Source organism: Corythoichthys intestinalis, chromosome 1, assembly GCF_030265065.1.
Source record: "Corythoichthys intestinalis isolate RoL2023-P3 chromosome 1, ASM3026506v1, whole genome shotgun sequence".
In the NCBI taxonomy this organism is placed as follows: Eukaryota; Metazoa; Chordata; class Actinopteri; order Syngnathiformes; family Syngnathidae; genus Corythoichthys; species Corythoichthys intestinalis.
The window spans coordinates 72656276-72681396 of NC_080395.1; the positions used below are offsets into that span (position 1 = coordinate 72656276).

The 25121-nt window shown below is 41.2% G+C and overlaps 1 protein-coding gene across 1 annotated transcript in view; it reads left to right on the forward strand.

The window, feature by feature from the left end:
- The window catches only part of LOC130921256 (tubulin alpha-1C chain-like), a 31432-nt gene extending 10877 nt beyond the window's left edge, over nt 1-20555 (forward strand). Inside the window, exons 3-5 of the mRNA XM_057844920.1 lie at nt 12609-12831; nt 19166-19314; nt 19388-20555. Of these exons, the coding sequence (XP_057700903.1) occupies nt 12609-12831; nt 19166-19314; nt 19388-20365 (1350 nt within the window). The 3' untranslated portion in view covers nt 20366-20555. The remainder of the gene's footprint in view (nt 1-12608; nt 12832-19165; nt 19315-19387) is intronic.
- The last annotated feature ends 4566 nt before the right edge of the window (nt 20556-25121 follow it).

Here is a 25121-nt window from a genome sequence, read left to right on the forward strand (position 1 = left end):
AAAAACGTATTGTTCTGTCAAACGCAACAGTTGTTTTGGCTTAAAATACAGCAGTTTCTTTTACAGAGGGGTGCAAGAGCAGAAACTGCTTTTTCAGTCTTGTCTGTGTTCTCCGCCATATGCTGTCGCATTGGGCAATCCAGGCATCGTATTTGCTGTGTCAGTCGGAACGGAGCCGAGCGTACGACGGCAGACTGTGTGTTTTGGGGGTTAAGCTTTTGTCTTTCCTCGCTAGCAATGATCCTCGTGTGCCATAAACAAAATGCAGCTCCTGCCCAGTTTGGGAGGGGAGGGGGGTGCTAGCAGGGAGGAGCTCTTTCTTATTTTCAAGGCAAAGTGGACAGCTTGGCCTACGTGCAGTACAAAAAAAGTTCGGAAAATACATTTTGGGAGCGTTTCATTTAAAGGTTTTTGGGTATTGAATCGAAGCGGACGTATCGAACGGTTCAATATAAAACCGAGTATTGTTGCATCTGTTGTTAGCACGTCCGCTCACAGTTCGGAGAAAAGCGTGGAGTTTCCATTTTAGTTTTGGGGGTACAAGCCATAACACTTGTATTTCATATTATATAATTTAAATTTATATACTTTACATTTCTAAATATATACGTCAACAAAATATTATTTGTTGTCATTGGTTTAATATAATTTATGTAATAAAATTACGAAAAAATGTGAAAAATTGGATACAATGATTAAACTCCCCAAAAGTGCTGTTTCCCAAAGCACTTACATTGCTGGCCAAAAGTATTGGCACCCTGCAATTGTGTCAGATAATGCTCAGTTTCTCCCAGAAAATGATTTCAATTACAAATGCTCTGCTAGTAATATTTTCATTTATTTTGCTTGCAATGAAAAAACACAAAAAGAGAATTAAAAAAAAAAATTAAATCTTTATCATTTTACACTAAACTCCAAAAATGGGCCGGACAAAAGTCTTGGCACCCTCAGCCTAATACTTGCTCCCGCAACGTGCAAAATTTTGGCCATTAAAACACTGAATTAAGTGAGGTATGACAACTAATATTTAAATCTGGCTTTCTTGGTTGATTTCTGGCGCCCTCATGAGCATGCGTGTGATCTTGAATTCCAGACTACAGGGTGAAGAAGGAAGGGCCATATTTTATCACGCTTTAACCAATATCATCAATCATCAATCATATATATATATTGCCTCTTGCCCGGAGTTAGCTGGGATAGGCCCCGGCACCCCAGGGACTCCCGTGAAGATGAGCGGTTCAGAAGATGAGTGAAAGAACATACACTCACCGACCACTTTATTAGGTACACCATGCTAGTAACGGGTTGGACCCCCTTTTGCCTTCAGAACTGCCTCAATTCTTCATGGCATAGATTCAACAAGGTGCTGGAAGCATTCCTCAGAGAGTTTGATCCATATTGACACAATTGCATCACACAGTTGGTGCAGATTTGTCGGCTGCACATCCATGATGCGAATATCCAGTTCCACCACATCCCAAAGATGCTCTATTGGATTGTGATCTGGTTACTGTGGAGGGTACTTGAGTACAGTGAACTCATTGTCATGTTCAAGAAACCGGTCTGAGATGATTCCAGCTTTATGACATGGCGCATTATCCTGCTGAAAGTAGCCATCAGAAGTTGGGTACATTGTGGTCATAAAGGGATGGACATGGTCAGCAACAATACTCAGGTAGGCTGTGACGTTCCAACGATGCTCAATTGGTACCAAGTGGCCCAAAGAGTGCCAAGAAAACATTCCCCACAACATTACACAACCACCAGCCTGAACCATTGATACAAGGCAGGACGGATCCATGGTTTCATGTTGTTGACGCCAAATTCTGACCCTACCATCCAAATGTCGCGGCAGAAATCGAGACTCATCAGACCAGGCAACGTTTTTCCAATCTTCTATTGCCCAATTTCGATGAGCTTGTGCAAATTGTAGCCTCAGTTTCCTGTTCTTAGCTGAAAGGAGTGGCACCTGGCGTGGTCGTCTGTTGCTGTAGCCCATCTGCCTCAAAGTTTGATGTACTGTGCGTTCAGAGATGCTATTCTGCCTACCTTGGTTGTAACTGGTGGTTATTTGAGTCGCTGTTACCTTTCTATCAGCTCAAACCAGTCTGGCCATTCTCCTCTGACCTCTGGGATCAGCAAGGCATTTCCGCCCACAGAATTGCCGCTCACTGGATATTTTTTCTTTTTCGGACCATTTTCTGTAAACCTTATAGATGGTTGTGCGTGAAAATCCCAGTAGATCAGCAGTTTCTGAAATACTCAGACCAGCCCTTCTGGCACCAACAACCATGCCAAGGTCAAAGTCCACTCAAATCACCTTTCTTCCCCATACTGATGCTCGGTTTGAACTGCAGGAGATTGTCTTAAACCATGTCTACATGCCTAAATGCACAGAGTTGCCGCCATGTGATTGGCTGATTAGAAATTAAGTGTTAACGAGCAGTTGGACAAGTGTACCTAATAAAGTGGCCGGTGAGTATATTCAAGTGACTTGAAGTTAGTTTTTGAAATTAAATTAATCCAGTTTTTTTTTTTTTTTTTAAATGTAAAAATATCTCAATGTAAAAATTAGACTTTACCTTACATTTCATTTTTATTATTTTCATAACCTTGATGTCCTTCTATCGATAATGAACAAAATTCCCACTCAGCTCCTCTTTTTAAAAAAAATGTATTTATTTTTTACTTTTTTTTTTTTTTTTTATTGAAGCCATTTGGTCCTTTTCTCACAACTTCTGGAAAAACTTTCAAACATACATTTATTTTGGGGGAATGCCATTGCAACATCCTCCATATTAAAGCAAATGGCTTTACAATATGCAGCAGAGTTTATATTGAAAACACAAAAATTTGTAGCAAGCTATAGAGGCAAAAGCATACCGCTCAACACTTACAGTAAGCAAATGGTTGGGATACTACCCCAGATAGCAGACCGGCATTGAAAATATGTTGAATCAGCATTCCGCTGTCAATCTTATATGGTTAAATCAACGTTGACACCGGACGTTGATTTGTCATCACTTTTGCACCCTCGATTAATGCTGTTTTAACGTTGAAATCCTGACAAAACCTAAACGTCATACATATAAACATCCTTTCGATTATTAATAATATTGGAACAATGCTGAATCAATGTTATGTTTTCCTTCATTTTCCACCGTGACACTTTATGCTTTTCATTGTGCCTATATTTACAGTTCCTGCTTTACTTACAGACAGAAGAAACCGCTACAGTGGTATGAATAAGTATCTGAACCTTTTGGAATTTCTTACATTTCTGCATAAAATCACCACAAATGTGATCAGATCTTCGTCAAAATTTCACAGATGAAAAAACAGTGCCTGCTTTAACTAAAACCACCCAAACATTTATAGGTTTTCATATTTTAATAAGGATAGTAAGCAAACAATGACAAAAGGGGGAAAAATGGGTAAGACAACCATCACATTTAATATTTTGTGGCCCCCCCTTTGGCAGCAATAACTTCAACCAGACGCTTCCTGTAGCTGCAAAACAATCTGGCACATGGATCAGGACTAATAGGCCATTTTTCTCTACCAAACTGCTGTAGTTCAGTCAGATTCCTGGGATATCTGGTATAATTCGCTGTCTTTAGGTCATGCCACAGCATCTCAATGGGGTTCAAGTCTGGACTTTGACAAACTTCATTGGTTAAACTATCTGTGCTCGATTGGTAGGAACAAAAACCAGGACCCACAGTGGCCCTTGAGGACAGGTTTGGACACCCATGGTCTTAAGTGCCTTTTTGCGAACATTAAACGAGCAACAATATTTTTTTTAGACAGCAGTGGCTTCCTCCATGGAGTCCTCCCATGAACACCATTCTTGGCCATAGTTTCACATCTAGTTGATGTGTGCACAGAGATATTGGACTGTGCCAGCGATTTCTGTAAGTCTTTAGCAGACACTCTACTCTTGGATTCTTTTTTTACCTCTCAGTATTCTGCGCTGAACTCTTGGCGTCATCTTTGGTGGGCGGCCACTCCTAGGGAGAGAAGCAACCGTGCCAAATTCTCTCCATTTGTAGACAACTTCTCTGACTGTCGATTGATGAACATCCAGATTTTCAGAGATAGTTTTGTAACCTTTCCCAGCTTTATACAAATCAACAATCCTTGATCGAAGGTCTTCAGACAGAATACTTCAGACAATACTTCTCATCAAGACATTTCTTACCAGGTGTGTGTTTTATAGTGGGCGGGGCAGCTTTAAAGCACTCATCAGGAATTTGGCACACACCTGACTTAAAATGTTTGGTGAAAACTGCTATCAATTGCTCTTTAAACTTCCTTAGACAGAGGGTATACTTATTTGTCCCCCTTCTGTCATTGTTTGCATGCTATCCTCATTAAAATATGAAAACCTATTTGGGTGGTTTTAGTTAAAGCAGACACTGTATTTTCATTTGTGTGATTTTGACAAAGATCAGATCACATTTGGTGATTTTATGCAGAAATTTGAGAAATTCCATAAGGCTGACACTTTTTCATACCACTGTATGTCGACTGACACCTAGTTGAACGCCACCTCTTTTGTATCTTGAGGGGGTCTTTCACCGGCACTAATTTGTGGAGGGTGGGAGAAATCCTGCCACACAAAAAAAAACCTACAAATGTGCTGACTGCTTGACGGCATATGTCACTTTCCCCATTCATTATAAAGACGGAAGTTGTTGCTAACGCTTTCGCGCAAATTCTGCAAAGATGGCAGAGCAACAAAGACAAAAAGTTTTGTCTGGGGAGGAAAAAGAAAGTGTGGTTACTAACATTGGCCCGGCTTTCAGCACTGACGAGTTCGGATGGGGGTTTTAGCCACATGGTTGCTAACAGTCATATACTATTGTTTAGCCACAATTGGATTCATTACCATATTACTTTTCATCCTTCCCACAGCCGCTGGAAAGAGAAATGTTGTTTAATCCATCTGCATGCGACCATCGTGATTTTATGACACTGCGGGTGTGCGTTGGTCCTCATGCTTTCAGTCTTCCTTAAGGCAAATCACTACCGCTTTTATCCACAGTCGTCGCCAAAATCGACTAAAACTGAAACGTTACAAAGTCTCGCTTTAAGTGTATCTGAAGAATACAAACAAAACGGCATTCACAGTTTATTCATTTAATGAAATTGAAGCAGGTATCATGGGTTAGTTTAACATTCTTTAGTATTTCGTGGTGAAGTGAGTTTCTCAACCAATCTCAAACCAAATGGCGTTCCGCAAGCAACGCATCACTTTTGCTCTAATATTCAATTTTGCATTAATATTGATGACGTTTGCAATTGTTGCTTGGCGGGTCAACCTCCCCTTTGTTCCTAAATAGTAAATGCGTGGAAATATTGTACGAACGAGATGTTTACTGAGCTAAACGTACCACTTCTGTCCGAAAATGATGTCTCTTGTGCCAAATTCAAGCTAAACATACCACTTCTGTCCGAAAATGATGTCCCTTGTGCCAAATTCACTGGTAAAGATGTGGAAGAACATAAAAATGTTCTGTTAAAGAGATGGCTAGCGTGTCAAGGGCTGAAAAAGACGTGAAAAAGAGCCGACCTTATCCAGATGTAGCTTTTTTATCGACACCCTTTTCTTGTGTGCATTGCCTTACACAACTGAATGTGACATTCCCCTGTTTCAACAATCTATCCTTTACCACCATATGCCCTGTCTTTCTTATGTATTATATCCTGTGGTTGTCTTATGTCTCTGACCATTCTTGGGGGATACAGTGGGGAGAACAAGTATTTGATACACTGACAATATTGCTGGTTTTCCCACTTGCAAGCCATGTAGAGGTCTGTAATTTGTATCATAAGTTCTCTTCAACTGTGAGGGACGGAATCTAATACAAAAATCCAGAAAATCACGTTGTACAATTTTTAAATAATAAATTTGTATTTAACTGCATGAAAAAAGTATTTGATACATTACCAACTAGTAAATATTTCGGCTCTTACAGGGTCCCCCCAGGATTGATAAATCTAAATTCAAGACTTTTAAGACCTTTTTAATGCCATTTCAACTGAAAATTAATACTTTTCTCGCACCCATTATTTAGATAATATTGAATCATATTAAAAAAATAAAGCACTGAACATCAAATTTAACCTCAATTACTAATACCCCTTTCCCACTGGCCAAAAAAACGATGTCAACCCACTAACAATCGGCTTTTGGTGGCAGTGGGAAAGGTGCAGCGACCCGCCTCGACCCGTGTCAATCAACCCGCCAAGCGACCCGCATTAAAATCACCTCGGCTCTGATCGTCATGCAGTGTGAAAGCAAAACCCCGGGTCAACAGTCAACACCCTAATCTACGTGGTGACGTCAGCTCTTACGTGATGCGTCATAACAAAGTGCCAGTCGCCTCCCATTTAACACGCCCCACAACCGTAGTTACGTCGATGCTAACAACAAAGCTAGTAGAAGAAGAAGAATTCACGTCGCCTACGTTGCTTCAGCACAAGCAGTGTGTTGATCCTTTGCTGCATTTCGACCATTTTGAGGGCAGTAAAAAGCATGAAAACGGAGAACACAAACGGAAATGAGGCTTCCATAATGCTTTGCATTGTTTACTTCCTTGAACTGAATGAATTCGGTCGCACTTGTCGACGTTGATCTTAGCGTGGTGACGTCACGTAACCTTACGCACGGCTGGGGAGGGGTGGGGGGTTAGACGGGTGAAAAAAAAATTTAAAAAGAGACGGCTTTTTTTTGGCAGTGGGAAAGGTGCCAAATGCCAATTGCTCCTGGGTTGCATCGGCTTGGAAAAAACTCGCGTTGACCCACTACTTTCAGTGGGAAAGGGGCACAAGTGTGTTTGACAAAAGAATGCACATTTACTGAAGATACAATTAAAACACATTTAAATATAAGGTCTTTCAGATTTTTTTCCCCCAGGATAAAATGGATTTTACACTATTTCTGTAAAGCAACTTCAGAAATTACATTTGCAATACAACAGGTTTCCCTTTTAAGAGGATCTAGTCAAGGTGGTAGGTTGGTGATATTCAAGTTGGTCACCTTAACTGTAAAGTGCTTGGGAAAATCTTGCAATTGGCAGTGAAAGTTTAAAAAACAGCCACTAAATGGCAGTAGTTTACCATTAATTACCACAAAATAAAAAACCTACAAATGACCATTTCCCTTGGTAATTTTTTTTTTTTTCCCCTAATCACATTACAAGAAGTATACAAAACACATTTTAATCCTTTGTTAGCTATTGAAGACATTTCTTTTAATCAGATAGAGAAAATCAATACTCTTATTTAATCAAGAAAACCATTTAAATATACCAGGAGGTGTTTTACTATCACCTACATTATAATTTACCTATCACCATGCCATGTTATTCAGATCAACGTTACCCCGCACTCGTTCCAATAATACAGTGTCAACTGTGTTGTGTATCTGAGAGTGATGGTGAATCTACGACTCGTGTTTATCCATGCTAAGGCTAGTGCACCTGCCAATACCCCATTGAACATGGCTAACTCTTGAGTTAAAACTGCGAAATTCACATTCATTCGAAAGGCAAACCGTGCAGAAATACATTATTGCATCTAACACATTTTAATTCGACAAATTGGCAACTTACTTTGAAATGTTAAGCAGGTCCACTGCCTTCGCATGACCCATAAACTGCGACCCAAAGTATCTGGATGGGACTTGGTCGCCGATCCAATACCTCACATGCTGGTCCAACTGTGTGGACTTGGTTGTCTTGTTGAAGCTTTCGTCGAACATAACAACTAAGGCATCTGAGCAGTTCCTTGCGTTAGGACACAGTACTGTGTGATTGCCTGCTGTTGTGATGTTCATGCTAATGATGCTAACGGCGCGCACGTACGATGTGCAGTGCATCGTAAAAATTGTACGCGTCATCTTCGTTATGGATTTAAAAAAAACAACTTTGTCACGAATATAATTTTGGTTGCACTGAGATGTTCTTGAAAATTAAAACCACGGTGAAAAAATTCAAGACTTACGACAGCTAATTTAATACTTTTAATACCTTGAATAATGGTAAACTAAATTCAATGCTTTTTTAATACTTTTAATAACCCGCGGGTAACCTATCTTAGTTCTTTTTTAAGAACCCCTCCTGTTCTCCACTCATTACCGGAAGTAACTGCACCTGTTTGAACTTGTTACCTGTATAAAAGACACCTGTTCACATGCTCAAACAAACAAACTCCAACCTCTCCACAATGGCCAAGACCAAAGAGCTGTGTAAGGACATCAGGGATAAAATAATAGACCTGCACAAGGCTGGGGTGGGCACAGGAAAATAAGCAACTTGGTGAGAAGGTAAAAACTGTTGGAGCGATTATTAGAAAATTGAAGAAGTTCAAGTTGACGGTCAATCTGCCTCGTTCTGGGGCTCCATGCAAGATCTCACCTCGTGGGGCATCACTGATCATGAGGAAGGTGCGGGATCAGCCCAGAACTACACGGCAGGACCTGGTCAATGACCTGAAGAGAGCTGGAACCACAGTCTCGAAGAAAATCATCAGAAACACATTAAGCCGTCATGGATTAAAATCCTACAGCGCACGCAAGGTCTCGCTGCTGAAGCCAGTGCATGTCCAGACATGTCTGAAGTTTGCCACTGACCATCTGGATGATCCAGAGGAGCAATGGGAGAAGGTCATGTGGTCGGATGAGACCAAAATTGAACTTTTGGTCTAAACTCGGCTCGTCATGTTTGGAGGAAAAAGATGGATGAGTACAACCCCAAGAACACCCATCCCAACCGTGAAACACGGAGGAGGAAACATCATTTTTTGAGGCTGCTTCTCTGCCAAGGGTACAGGACGACTGCCACCGTATTGAGGGGAGGATGGATGGGGCTATGTATCGCCAGATCTTGGCTGACAACCTCCTTCCTTCAGTGAGAGCCCTGAAGATGGGTCGTGGCTGGGTCTTCCAGCATGACAACGACCCAAAGGACACAGCCAAGGCAATTAAAGAGTGGATCCGTAAGAAGCATCTTAAGGTCCTGGAGTGGCCTAGCCAGTCACCAGATCTGAACCAGATAGAAAATCTATGGAGGGAGCTGAAAGTCCGTGTTGCCCGGCAGCAGCCCCGAAACCTGAAGGCTCTGGAGAAGATCTGCATGGAGGAGTGGGCTAAAATCCCTGCTGCAGTGTGTGCAAACCTTGGCAAAAATTACAGGAAACGTTTGGTATCTGTAATAGCAAACAAAGGTTTCTGTACCAAATATTAAGTTCGATTTTTGTGATGTATCAAATACTTATTTCATGCAATTAAATGCAAATTTATTATTTAAAAATCATACACCGTGATTTTCTGTTTTTTTTTGTATTAGATTCCGTCCGTCACAGTTGAAGAGAATTTATGATACAAATTATAGACCTCTATATGCTTTGCAAGTGGGAAACCAGCAAAATCGGCAGTGTATCAAATACTTGTTCTCCCCACTGTATTTACATTGCTATTTTTTGTGTAGCGATAGCAAATGCTACTCAGTGACAGTCAACGAACACTTTTAATTTTTATTTATTTTATCTACACTTACCCCTTACTAAAGTTGTTGTTTTTTTTACAACAGAAAAATTAACAACAGATGCAGTCAGATACCATTTTAATTTTTTTAGGGCATTCATTGTCAGACAGAAGTAGCATGGCAAAACCCCACGCTAAAAATTAAGGAAAAATATCAAAATGGCTTACCTCTTCCTCCTCTGTAGGACCATGGCCCCCAACAAATGTTTACTGCATATGAAATTTGAATGGCTTCACTTTGCTGACATTTAACTGGTCTTTTTAATGTCCGCGCAAGTTGATCCATTCATCACATTTTTTCCCTTTGAGTGTTTCGTTTCGGGAAACGTATGAAGAAAACATCCTTCATATGTCGTAATGTCTAGAGTCGTTTCTACAAGTCCTCTAGCAGCAGTGTTTTCTCGGCGTTTAAAAAAAAAAAAAATTTTTTTTATAGATTACCGGAGAAAACAAGCAGGAATAACATGGACTGTACGCGAGGGCGGGTCTGTAATGACCCACTTTCACATTACGATGGCAGTGTCACGGTCTAAAAATAGCATCCATGCAGTATCCTATTAGGGCTAAATGTGGGAACGGAGCTAGCTAGCACTGTCTTGTTGTTCAATAAATGAATTTAGACTCTGCTCGATTGTGTAATATCCAGCTATTTTAGCGTTTTGATTGGAGTAAGAATTCAGTTTGCCTGAACTAAGTTCTACTTAGCGAGCATCCAGGCTAAGTAGGTCTTTGCTTGTATGCCAATCACAGCAAATGCACCGTCTCTTTCAATTTCAACGACTTTGTCATAGTGTCAGGCAAGCCGTTTTGTATACAAGTAACGGTGACAAACGCGGTTCAGTCTACCGTAAGACATTATTGCTGTTAAAGGAGCTGAAGAATAGCTAAAGTTGCTCATGAACTTCAGACATTATAGCGATGACATCCTAGTAAGATATAATATTCAATAACAATAACTGGAACTTTGATATCGAGTTCCTTGATTTTTTTTTTTTTAGCTGGGAGTGACACTGCATGTCCAGATTTTTTAACCCGTTGTAATTCAGTTGTTTTTTGTTTTAAGAACCACATTCATACTGATATACTCCTGGGGCGTACCTCATGTCAGATTTAGATATTCTAAATACACATCGCCTTTTCGTCTCCTTCTGTTTTATGACAGTTGCAATCTCAAAACCACCAAATCAATCAATTAGGCAATCCGCCTGTTTGTCAGACCTGCTCCCTTAACGACTCTACAGGTTGTGTGATTGGTCGATAGCAGTTTAGGAGGTAGGAGATTGCAAAAGGTCAATTGCAATAAAATTACTTATCACATTGATGACAAACTTCAACTTGGTCACACAAAAAATGAAGGCCCGGAAGGCTTGTAAAAGCCTGCAATATGGGAGATTGGCTTTTAAGTTTGGCTTGAAAATTGTAATCATTCATTGCACACCCGTTGTTCACTTGTGATTACTTTTTATTTTTACGTTCACAATTTCTTTAGGCTAAATGTTAGTGGCATATGAGCCACTGTTTTGTTTGTTTATTAAATACTAGTGCTGTAAAATTTAATGCGTTAACGGGCGGTAAATAATTTTTAAAATTAATAACTTTAAAATATTAGACGCATGCGAGGAATGACCCGCTCATGCACTGCCTCAAACAGATTACAATGACGCTGTTTTTTGCACATTGAGAGCTAAGAGGCAGGGAAAGGCGAGTGGACACAGGCGTTTTTTGGACCGCGCCGTTTATTGGCATAAGCTTCGACAACTCCTTCACAACAAACATAAGTATAATTTTGTGAAAGCACAACAAAAATATCCCTATGTCTCAAAAAAAAAAAAAAGTTCACAAAAAGAAAAGCGCTTCAATCTGTATTATTGAGGCCCTATTCTCACACAGTTAAACAACAATGCAAAAGAGAACTGGCATTCCCAATCAAAATAGCCACGCGAAATACACATGAAACTTACTCAGACTTTGGTCAAACTCTATTCAAACATTTCGTTTTGCTTAACAAATACACTGGATGGCAATATTTAGTCACAATATACAAACTATCATATGTCTCGTACGTTGTGATGCCAGCACTCAAATGACCGTGAAGTACAAAGAATGGACCAGTAAACCGGGAACTACGGCGTCAGATGAGGGACAAAAGGGCTTGATTTCTAAGTAATTTGAAAACCACCATTGACACCTTGTGGTGCATTTCAATCACTACCTTACGTATAGTTAAAGACACTGTGGAAGAACGGCAGGGAGCCCATGCGATGTCACCTCTCGGCGATGTCAGCAATGGCGAGCTACTAGTTTATTTTTTGATTGAAAATTTTACACATTTTATTTAAACGAAAACATGAAGAGGGGTTTAATATAAAATTATAACTTGTACTAACATTTATCTTTTAAGAACTACAAGTCTTTCTATCCATGGATCCCTTTAACAAAGAATGCTAATGCCATCTCGTGGATTTATTATGATAAATACAGTACTTATGTACAGTATGTTGAATGTATAAATCCGTCTTGTGTCTTATCTTTCCATTCCAACAATATTTTACAGGAAAATATGGCATATTTTAGAGATGGTTTGAATTGCAATTAATTACGATTAATTTTTAAGCTGTGATTAACTCGATTAAAAATTTTAATGGTTTGACAGCCATATCAAAAACAACAAAAATACAGTTGAGGCTTGAACACTAGCTTTGTGGGGAAGTGATGAATGTGATGCACCTGCCTAAATACCCAATGTATTGGCTTCACCATCGCAGACGAAAAACATGGCAATGACAAGCAAATAGAGGCAGGCTAATGGCACTTGGGGTTTGGGCAGTTCTTTTGGATAGTACATATCACACATACTGGACTGTCTCAGGAAATTAGAATATTGTGTATTCTAATTTTTTGAGACAGTCCTGTGTATATACACAGGACTGTCTCAAAAAATTAGAATATTGTGTATTCTAATTGCCTGAGACAGTCCAGTATATTGATCTATCTTGTGCTTGAAAAGTGGAAAATTTGAATTCTGTGCAACGTCACTTTTAACATTTTTCTCCCATAGCGTGAGTGTATCTCAGTGCATATTGGACAGGCTGGTGTTCAGATTGGGAACGCCTGCTGGGAGCTTTACTGCCTGGAACATGGAATCCAGCCGGATGGACAGATGCCCAGTGACAAGACGATTGGCGGTGGAGACGATTCCTTCAACACTTTCTTTAGTGAGACCGGAGCAGGAAAGCACGTTCCCAGAGCTGTCTTTGTGGACCTGGAGCCCACTGTCATCGGTAAACTTGCCAATCTCTGAACTACTGTACATTGCTTGACTTTTGTAAACATTAATTCATTGAATGACATTGAAGGTGATAGACATCCAGTCCATTTGAACTGGGAGGGGATGCAAGCAAATGATCGTTGGCAGTCTCTCCCAGGTCAATTGATGCTGGCAATAGACTGGATGTCCATTGCCATCAATTGAGGTTTCGTAAACTCCGCCTCCTAAACACCCATTGACAAAGCATACGCCCTAGAGGCCGTTGTTAAGGGAGCATGATGCCTAGTTGATTGATTTGGTGGTTTTAAGATTCCCAACTGCAATAAATCTTTTAAGAAGGAAGACAAAAAGGCTCAACAGGCAGTGGTCATACAAAATGGTCATGCGAAGCCCCTATGGCAACAGTGGGGCAAATAAGTATTTAGTCAACCACTAATTGTGCAAGTTCTCCCACTTGAGGCCTGTAATTGTCAACATGGGTAAACCTCAACCATGAGAGACAGAATGTGGAAAAAAGAAAATCCCATTGTTTGAATTTTAAATAATTTATTTGCAAATCATGATGGAAAATAAGTATTCGGTCAATACCAAAAATTCATCTCAATACTTTGTTATGTACTCTTTGTTGACAATAACGGAGGCCAAACGTTTTCTGTAACTCTTCACCAGCTTTTCACACACTGTTGCTGCTATTTTGGCCCATTTCTCCATGCAGATCTCCTCTAGAGTAGTGATGTTTTGGCGCTGTCGTTGGGCAACACGGACTTTCAACTCCGTCCACAGATTTTCTATGGGGTTGAGATCTGGAGACTGGCTAGGCCACTCCAGGACCTTGAAATGCTTCTTACGAAGCCACTCCTTTGTTGCCCTGGCTGTGTGTTTGGGATCATTGTCATGCTGAAAGACACAGCCACGTCTCATCTTCAATGCCCTTGCTGATTGAAGGAGATTTTCACTCAAAATCTCTCGATACATGGCCCCATTCATTTATTCCTTTACACAGATCAGTCGTCCTGGTCCCTTTGCAGAAAAACAGCCCCAACGCATGATGTTTCCACCCCCATGCTTCACAGTGGGTATGGTGTTCTTCGGATGCAATTGAGTATTCTTTCTCCTCCAAACAGGAGAACCTGTGTTTCTACCAAAAAGTTCTATTTTGGTTTCATCTGACCATAACACATTCTCCCAGTCCTTTTCTGGATCATGCAAATGCTCTCTAGCGAACCACAGACGGGCCTGGACATGCACAGCAGGGGCACACGTCTGGCAGTGGAGGATTTGAGTCCCTGGCAGCGCATTGTGTTACTGATAGTAGCCTTTGTTACTGGGGTCCCAGCTCTCTGTAGGTCATTCACTAGGTCCCCCCGTGTGGTTCTGGGATTTTTGCTCACCGTTCTTATCATTTTGACGCCACGGGGTGAGATCTTGCATGGAGCCTCAGATTGAGGGAGATTATCAGTGGTCTTGTATGTCTTCCATTTTCTATTAATTGCTCCCACAGTTGATTTCTTTACACCAAGCATTTTACCTATTGCAGATTCAGTCTTCCCAGCCTGGTGCAGGTCTACAATTTTGTCTCTGGTGTCCTTCGACAGCTCTTTGTTCTTGGCCTTAGTGGAGTTTGGAGTGTGACTGACTAAGATTGTGGACCGGTGTCTTTTATACCGATAATGTTAAAACAGGTGCCATTAATACAGGTAACAAGTGGAGCCTCGTTAAACCTTGTTAGAAGATGTTAGACCTCTTTGACAGCCAAAAATCTTGCTTGTTTGTAGCTGACCAAATACTGATTTTACTTATACTTATTTTCCACTCTAATTTGGAAATAAATTCCTTAAAAATCAAACAATGTGATTTTCTTTTTTTTTCCCCACATTCTGTCTCTCATGGTTGAGGTTTACCCATGTTGACAATTACAGGCTTCTCTAATCTTTTCAAGTAGGAGAACTTGCACAATTGGTGGTTGACTAAATACTTATTTGCTCCACTGTATTTCACAAAGGGCCACTCTGTGACCATTATGAGGATAGCCTTTCACCAATCTGGTTTCATACAAGTGCAATCAGTTGATTGCGGTCTTGTTTCCGCTGAAACTTCATTCATTGGTTAATCCGTCTGTGCCGAATCGATTTGAAGAAAGACCAGCCCTCCAGGACCGGTATGCCCACCCTTGCCCGATGGAATATCGAAATCAGACACGAGGTACCCCAGGAGTTTATCGGTTTGAATGTGGTTCTTCACTTTTCAAAGCTTAAAAAAAAAAGGATTCAAGTGGATTAAAAAGTCTGTAGTAGAGGTGTGCGAAATTTCCAATTCTTAGATTGTTCGCGATTCGGCCGTGGAAGATTGGTTCACAAGCATCCAAATTCCGATTATTGAAATATGCCAAGTAAAGCAGAACAGTCAGTGCGGTCTTCGGGACGCAATGAGGAATGGACCAAGACTAAACATCGAGCGAAGCTGGGTACTGAGGGAGTAGGGATGCGGCCAGACTCTTGTGCTCGACTCATGCCGCTAGATAAAAAATATAATACATGACTGCGGCCGACAGCCGCTACAAACTACGCCCACATAATGATACGTTAGATATCACATGTATATAGATGCGAAATGACAGACTTGGCGTTAGCACATGTATAGAGAACTAGATGTGAAATGACACTCGCCGGTCTTAGTAAACAGCCGCCATCTTAAAGCAGTCGACTTCTCTGGAAGGCTGTTGTAGCGAACCTAATTAACGTTTTATCTAAAATACTCCTAATCGGCAAAATGTTGACTTGAATCCATCTTCAAATGATGAAATGGCTTTAAAACTTTCACATGTCAAAAGTAGACAGAAGGGAAATTATGGAATAACGGTAGCAATTTTAACTTTAACGGTTGATTCACAACATTAAATTAATTGAATATAGATAAAAGCTGCTGAGACAGAATGGAGACTTGAGTATTTTATTTGCTGTTTTGAACTGTTAACTTGATACTGAAATAGTAGTTTATTTAAAGTGCATATGACACCAAAAAGTATGTTTATTATTCGCGTGGTGTTTTATGCTCCTGAATGAAATGGACCGCTTGGATGTGTGTGGAAGCGATCGTTTTATATATCCAATTTTTTAATCCCGCGCCATGAAAATGAGTGACTTCGGGCTTCAGTCTCGGGTTTAGGACGAATGCGAATGTGACCCAGGTCAGCATCTCACAATACAGCATTGCTTTATAGCAGATGGACTGCGGATTCAGCTGAGTTTGCGGATTCATTTATTTTTCGCATCACGCCAGCCAAACGGCTGCAGAAAATTGTTGGTGCACCAGGGAGAGGTGTGTGAGCCTTTTTGGGTTTCAAAAGGTTCCCGTTCACCGAGATATTGGCCAAAACAAGCCCTACTACTGTGGGACCATCGGAGTTACGAGGAAGTGAGTAAACATCGTATTTTGTATTATGTCAAATACTGGGATCATGGCACACGTTATAATACGGAGGTAGCTTGCATTTTGTGGCTTTGTCCACCAAAAAAATGCCCCCACCCACCGGAAGAGTGCTATACTCTGCTTATTGCCCTCTACGCGTGCTCTGTGTTCTGTCAAATTTTCCCACCCCATGAGAAATTGCGACTTTGCGTTGAAAATGGCCGCAAATACAGCGATTACAAAGTAAACACTAAAACTTTCTTTAAATAAAGGACTATTTACTTACGTTTGATCATGAACAGATATGTAGAAAAGTTCTCAGACACATCCTGCCATGTTAGATGCACAACAACTGCACGCCGCTCCCTGTTTACGTCTTCGCTGTGTAGTAAAGCATTATTTTACGCCATCATGTTGACCATGTGGCAGCTACGCGCTCCTCCGACGCCAGACAACTCCAGCTGCTTCTCCGGCAAGCTTTCTTGTCCGTAGCAGGGGAACGAGCTGTAACTTGCTAGCCGCCGGGCGGGTTGCCGATCGGCGAAGACCATCAACAACCCCGCCGCTGTGTGACATTATCCCGGGTAGTTTTGAGTGATTTTTCGCTTCGAAAGCGGTGAATACACTTTGAAACATCACTTGGTTCGGGTTAGCATGTCGGCTAGCTGTCACACCTCTTTGTTTGTTTACATTCTCCGAAGTCGGGGCAGGGAAATAACAAAAGCCTGACTAACTACGGTGGCATAAAATATCGTTCGGGAGGTGCGACAGTAAAGGTGAAGTCGACAGTTTTGACCACTATGGAGTAATTTTGCCATGTCGTAGTGAATATTTTTTATTATTTCATATTTCATTTAGTACAAGACTGTTATTTGTCTTGACCATACCATTTATGTAGCAATTGGGGAAAAATACTTTGATGAAAAGAATATCCTGTAAAAATATTGGAGTTGAGCGATTGAAACAATGACATCGGTGTACCGCACGCAGGCTATTTTCAGACCGTGACGTCGCATCGTAAAGCGGAAGTAAAGCCGAAGTGGGACATTATAGACCCGCCCTCGCATAGACCCAACGTAAAAAGTGCTACTCTTCTCCAGTAATCTTTCAAAAACGAACATGCCGATCACGCATTGCTTTTTTGGAACTTGTAGAAACGACTCTAGACATTACGACACAAAGGATGTGTTCTTCATACTTTTCCGGAAACCAAAAACTCGGGAGGAAAAAATGTGAAGACCGAATCAAATTGCGCGGACTTTTACACCAGCTCGGCGAATCCATTCACGTTTCATATGCAGTAAACATTATGTTGGGTTGGCATGGTCTTTCAGAGGACAAAGAGGTAAGCCATTTTTATATTTTTAACTTATTTTTTTAGCGTAACGTTGTGCCGTACTGCTTCTGTCTGACAATGAATGACCTGAAAAGAACAATGGTATCTGACTGCCACTGTTACCGTTTCTGTTATATATATAAAAAAACAACTTTAGTAAGGGGGAAGTGTAAATAAATTATAGGATTAAGATGTGTTATCAATGAAAAAATTAAAAGTGTTCGTTGGCTGTCACTGAGTAGCATTTGCGATCGCTGCACAAAGCTAACTAAATTACCCCCAAGAAAGGTAAGAGACGTAGGACAACCAGAGGATATATAAGAAAGAGAGGGCTGATGGTAAAGGATAGCTTGTTGAAACAGGAGAATGTCACTGTCAGTTGCGTCGATAAAAAAGCTAAAGCTATGCTTAGGTCGGCTAGTTTTTTTAGTCTTTTTCAGGCTTTGACACTAAAGCCATCTCTTTAACTGAACATTTTTATGTTCTTCCACATCTTTGCCAGTCAATTTGGCACCAGGCACATCATTTTCGGAGAGAATTGGTAGGTTTAGCGCTGTAAACCTCTCCTTCGTACACGATTTCCATTCATTTCCTATTAGGGACAAACGGTGGCTTGTCCCTACTTAGCAACAGTAGCTAATGTCATGAATATTAATGAGCGGAAGTGACGTGTTGCTTGCGGTACGCCATTTGCGGCTCTCTTTGTCGTGTTTTCCTAGTTCTGAATAATTCCCCTTCAATGGGTTGAATTCTAAATCAGATGAAACCACAACCCTGCCGACGTCATCCTCCTGTTGGGGACGCTAGAGCCCTATAATGGTAGGCGTGGCTAAACGGCGGATTTAAAGTTTGATCTCTCGTCATCTGTGCTTTGCCAAGTTGTTGTATATCGTCGAATCGTCTCAAAAATGATTCTAAATCACATAATAGTGGTATTTAAGATTTTTTTTATCCTGTCGTATGCACTTTAAGCCTGAGAGGATTTTTGTAACTAATGTTCGATTAAAAGCAGCTAATAGTGGGGGGTCGGAGATTTGATGCACCCCCCATCGATTTATAATTAAATCGTAGTCTATGAATCGTAATAGAATCGTTAGGTGCCCCAAGAGTCCCACCTCTAGTCTGTATGGTGTCACTAATGTATCCATAGTAAACAAGGAGAGCCTAACTATCATGCTGTCCTCCCTAAAATGCTTTCGTAGAGTCAAGAACATTCATAAAACTTGGTATCTTACGACAATGTCATCTCTATAACATCTAAAATGCTGTAAGTTTAGCTGTTTCTTTAGCTAAAGTTGGTTAATTTCATGTGTTTGTTCATAATCTGTTCTAACAATGCGCTAATATCCAATGCATATTGTAAACTCTTTCGGCTCAGTCTGGAGTATGTTACACCGATATTGCGTCAAAACGATATTCGTCTGGAGTCACAGAGCTTGTCGGCTTAGTAACCGTAACTTGGGGGGCGGAACTTCTAAGAAAGGTCAATTTGCACTGAAATATGATCACTGACTGCTAGCCCTCCCAATTGAAATGTATTTAATGTCTATTGTTGTCAATGACAGGGAATGTATTAAACGGCACGTTGATTTGACCTCTTTAGACGAAGTGCGCACCGGAACCTATCGACAGCTCTTCCACCCTGAACAGTTGATCACCGGCAAGGAGGATGCTGCTAACAACTATGCTCGTGGTCACTACACCATTGGCAAAGAAATCATTGACCTGGTGCTGGACAGAATACGCAAATTGGTGAGCATTAAAGTGAATAGTGGCCTGTGTTTAAGATTAAAATGTGAATGCCAAACTATTCTTCTGTCATCAGGCTGACCAGTGTACTGGTCTTCAGGGATTCCTGGTGTTCCACAGCTTCGGCGGTGGGACCGGCTCTGGTTTCACCTCCCTGTTGATGGAACGTTTATCTGTGGACTATGGCAAGAAATCTAAGCTGGAGTTCTCAATCTACCCAGCACCTCAGGTGTCCACGGCTGTAGTTGAGCCCTATAACTCCATCCTGACCACACATACGACCCTCGAGCACTCAGACTGTGCCTTTATGGTAGATAATGAAGCCATTTACGATATATGCCGCAGAAATCTAGACATGGAACGTCCGACATACACCAATCTGAACAGACTGATCAGTCAGATCACCTCCTCTATCACGGCTTCCCTACGTTTTGACGGCGCTCTCAATGTCGATCTAGCCGAGTTTCAGACTAACTTAGTACCATATCCACGTATCCACTTCCCCCTGGCTACCTATGCACCCATCATTTCTGCTGAGAAGGCCTATCATGAGCAATTAACTGTAGCCGATATCACTAATGCTTGCTTTGAGCCAGCCAACCAGATGGTGAAGTGTGACCCCCGTCACGGCAAGTACATGGCGTGCTGCCTTTTGTACCGTGGCGACGTGGTGCCCAAAGATGTAAATGCCGCCATTGCCACGATCAAAACCAAGCGCACCATCCAATTTGTGGATTGGTGCCCCACTGGTTTCAAGGTGGGCATCAACTACCAGCCACCCACTGTGGTTCCTGGTGGAGACTTGGCTAAAGTACAGAGAGCTGTGTGTATGCTAAGCAACACGACAGCCGTGGCAGAGGCCTGGGCTCGTCTCGACCACAAGTTTGATTTGATGTATGCCAAGCGTGCATTTGTTCACTGGTACGTGGGAGAGGGTATGGAGGAAGGAGAATTCTCTGAGGCCAGAGAAGACATGGCAGCGCTTGAGAAGGACTACGAAGAGGTTGGTGCCGACTCAGTTGATGACCAGGGAGAAGAAGGGGAGGAGTATTAATACGTACAAAAGTATCTAGATTGCAGGAACCACCGCTTGAGTCCTTCATGTGTTGTGATGACCAGTTTGAATGCTCAAACTAGAAAATTGATTGCATCATTTGGAAATCTACTTCTCATTTTTTTGTTTTTATCAAAACAGTTATACATTTTAGACAGATGTTACACATTAAAGTATAATACAAACCCTGTTATTGTGAAAATTCTTATTCATTATGATTCAGTGCCGCCAGAGTACCAACCTTCTGTAGTTGTATCAGGTTAGGACTTGGGCTTGGGACCTTGACCTACAGTGTATCACAAAAGTGAGTACACCCCTCGCATTTCTGCAGATATTTAAGTATATCTTTTCATGGGACAACACTGACAAAATGACACTTTGACACAATGAAAACGTAATAGTTATACGGTAATAGTTTTTTTCCCCTCAACTGAAAATATAGCCATTAATATCTAAACCCCTGGCAACAAAAGTGAGTACACCCCTTAGAAACTACATCCCTAAATGTCCAAATTGAGTACTGCTTGTCATTTTCCCTCCAGAATGTCATGCGACTCGTTAGTATTACTAGGTCCAGATGTGCATAGGGAGCAGGTGCGTTCAAATTTGTAGTGCAGCGCTCACTGTCTCTCATAATGGTCGCGGAAAGTTCCAACATGGCACCACATGGCAAAGAACTCTGCGGATCTTAAAAGACGTATTGTTGTGCTACATGAAGAGGGCCAAGGCTACAAGAAGATAGCCAACACCCTGAAACTGAGCTGCAGCACAGTGGCTAAGATCATCCAGCGTTTAAAAGACCAGGGTCCACTCAGAACAGGCCTCCTGAGCGTCACATCCAAATGCTTACTTTGAAAGATCGTCGCAGGAATGCGGTCAGCATTGCTGTAGAGATTGAAGACGTGGTGGGTCAGCCTGTTAGTGCTCAGACCATTCGCCGCACTCTTCATCAAATTGGTGTGCATGGCTGTCACCCCAGGAGGAAGCCTCTTCTGAAGATGGTACACAAGAAAGCCCACAAACAGTTTGCTGAAGACATGTCAACAAAGCACATGGATTACTAGAACCATGTCCTAAGGTCTGATGAGACAAAGATTTATTTGTTTGGTTCCGATGGTCTCAAGCATGTGTGGCGGCGACCGGGTGAGGAGTACAAGGATACGTGTGTCATGCCTACAGTCAAGCATGGTGGTGGGGATGTCATGATCTGGGGCTGCATGAGTGCTGCAGGTCTTGGAGAGTTACATTCCATTGAGGGAAACATGAACTCTAACATGTACTGTGAAATACTGCAGCAGAGCATGATCCCCTCCCTCCAGAAACTGGGTCAGAGGGCAGTGATCCAGCATTACGACCCAAAACAGACTCAAGATGACCACTGCTTTACTGAAGTGGCTGAGGGTAAAGGAGATGGACTGGCCAAGCATGTCTCCAGACATGAACCCAATCGAACATCCCCGCGCAAAGTCTCCAATATCTGGCCGCTCCGGAACGTCGTCATGGAGGAGTGGAAGAGTATCCAGTGGCAACCTGTGAAGCTCTGGTCAACTCCTTGCCCAGGAAAGTAAAGGCAGTTCTGGATATTAGTGGTGGCCACATAAAATATTGACAATTAACAATTTCAATGTTAATATTGACAACTTTCCCGAAGGGGTGTACTCACTTTTTTTTGCCAGGGATTTAGATATTAATGGCTATAGAGCCTACCCACGTACCACGTGCTCGCTGTATGGTTCCGCCCACTTGTCCGTCAAAACAAAGTGTTAACCTGTTACGGCTACGTACATTTCTCCTATTTACGGCGTGTTTTTCTGCTCCTTAACATTAATAATCAAAATGGTGAAGGCGTGTGTGGCTGTTGGTTGCACTAACAGAGAAGATGGAAGGAGAGACTTGAAGTTTTACCGTATTCCGAGGGATCCAAAGAGGAGAGCGAAATGGACGGCTGCAATTCGACGTGAAAACTGGACACCAAAAAATCACCACAGACTATGTAGTAGTCATTTTATATCCGGTAAGATGCATTTAATATATATTTAGAGGGTTTTGGCCTGACAACCACAATTAAGATCATTGCTAGGCTAATCGCCGACAACATACGACGTAGTACGACATAGTTTCAAATTCAAGATGTTTGTGACTTCCCTTTCTTCCACCATCGTTATTTTTTGAATAATATTTAGCTGGTACCAAGTGAAAGAAACTGGCCTCGTCTACGGGGCTGACAAATAACCACAATTAAGATCATTGCTAGGCTAATCGCCAACAACATACACGTATGTATGTAGTGAGAGTGCTATCGCTAAACCATATAAACATTAAAAGCCTTAACTCCATTGACAAACGACATGAAATACATTAGACTTGACAGTGGATGTTAGCAATAACAAAAGATTTTGAATTGAAAATTTCGTAACTCACCTTTCCAAGCACAAGATAGATTCCTGCCGAACGAGGACCTGTTTCACCCAACCAGCAACGAAGTATTTATAAGCCTCCAAGCTCTTGAAGTTTTTCAAATTTTCGTGGGAATAGGCTGATTTTGTGTGGACAAGATAATTGTAAATATCAGCGTAGCAGATGTCAGGCAGACAGGGCGAAGACAGTGGGTCGAAAAGCATCGATTTGGGCGTCAAATATGGATGTGGCGACTGTATAGAACGAAGCTTTTCCTCATAACGCCTTTTATGCAACAGATCCAGTGAGTTTGCGGCATCAGAAAGCACCGGGTCTTCCATGAAATGCATTTTAAATTCCGCCATCAATTGAAAACAATGCTAATACAGAGTCAAAATGACGGACAAGTGGGCGGAACCATACAGCGAGCACGTGGTACGTGGGTAGGCTCTAGGTAGGGGCGAATGAATTAACTCCATTATATAAGCTGCACACACTACTTTTGATTGTGTCAAAGTGTCATTTTGTCAGTGTTGTCCCATGAAAAGATATACTTAAATATCTGCAGAAATGCAAGGGGTGTACTCACTTTTGTGATGCACTGTAAGATGCATTGGATTCTAAGGCGCACTATGTGCTATTGAGAAAATTTAAAAACTTTTAGGTGCACCTTACAGCGTGGAAAAAATGGTACCTAGAACCAGGGGTTAATTTGTGCCGGAATATGTTCCGGCACCTCTTGATTTTTGCTTCCCTGTATTCCGGGACTTATTTGGCGAGATCCGTTACCACTCGTGTTTAGAATGTTGTGTATTTGTTACACTTAAAATGATCAGGCTGTTGTTGGTGAACACCGTGTAGCACACATCTTCAGTGTTGTCAGTAACGCGTTACTGTAATCTGAATACTTTCTTCAGTAACGAGTAATCTAACGCGTTCATTTTTCCAAGCAGGTAATCCGATTAAAGTTAGTTTCCCTAGTGCCTGTGCGTTACTATTTTGTTTTTGCCTCATAATGTATGTAGAATGAAGAATACTGTAGTCATGTACAAAGAGCATTTCTCATCGGGGGGAAAAAAAAAAACGGGTCACGTGTATTACGGTGCTGTCTTAGGCTGAGCGCTGTCTGCCACGGCGGTCAACAACATAGCATTCTGACGAGGCAGCGAGGCTAACAGTGAAAGGCAGGATATATACGGCAAATGGATGCCTTTGCTCACTGGAAATACAGCCATTACTTCACATTTCTGTCCAGTAAAGATGACAAAAATATCTCCATGAGTTGCAAACTTTGCGCTGGCTGAAAATGACTGTCGGTCCCTAAATCAACAAAGAAGCACTTGGAATTACAGTACAACGCGACAAAACTCGAAACAGCCTACAGGTAACAAGACAGCACTTCTACAGTTTGTGACCAGCCTTTATGCACATTTTATTGTCAGTGTTTGTAACCATAGGTGGAGTTTTACTTCTGTGTGGCTGGGGGTAAAGCATGTTGATGACAAACAAAAGTCAAAAATTTGGACACACCTAAATATTTTTACGTTTTATATATTTTCACTACTATTGTAAATCCTCTCTGAATACATCAAAACTATGAACGAACATGTGGAATGGCCAAAAAAAGTGAAATAACTGAAAACAGGTTTTATATTCTACATTCTTCAAAGTATCCACCTTTGAGGTGTCGCCAAACTTTTGGCCAATACTGTATATATATATATATATATATATATACAGTGGGGAGAACAAGTATTTGATACACTGCCAATGGGTTTTCCCATTGTCAGTGTATCAAATACTTGTTCTCCCCACTGTATATATAAAACTGTTCAAGCTCAGTTGTTGTTGGTTGCGTTTGAAAGCTTAGGTTTACAGAAATTCTAAATATCCATCTTGCCTCCACAGGTGTAGTTTTGGCTTATCAAAGCAAAAGCTAGTGTCTTAGGTGCTAGTCAAATGATCTGCTCGAAAAATGATTTTGACCCATTATGAAATACGTTGTAGGATTCTTGTTCATTTCATTAATTTTTGTTGTTTGTTTTATTGCTTTACAACTTTTATAGACAATATTTTAACAGCTAGGTCTTTATTTTAAAGGGGAAGTTCAAATTTTTTTACATTAGGCTTTATCTTGGAGTTAGCGGGGGTTTATTTAGTCGTTGGAGTTGATTTGAACAAATTCCGTGCAGTTTTTCAGTTATTTGTTAGTTTCAGGGCTCCGGGGTGGCTAAGCTAGCGCGAGTCAATGGTGGTTGAAATCAACTCCATCAACTATTTAAACCCCCGCTAACTCAAAGATTAAGCCTTATGTGAAAAATTCAATTACATGTGATGACATTTTTTTGTCATTTTTATG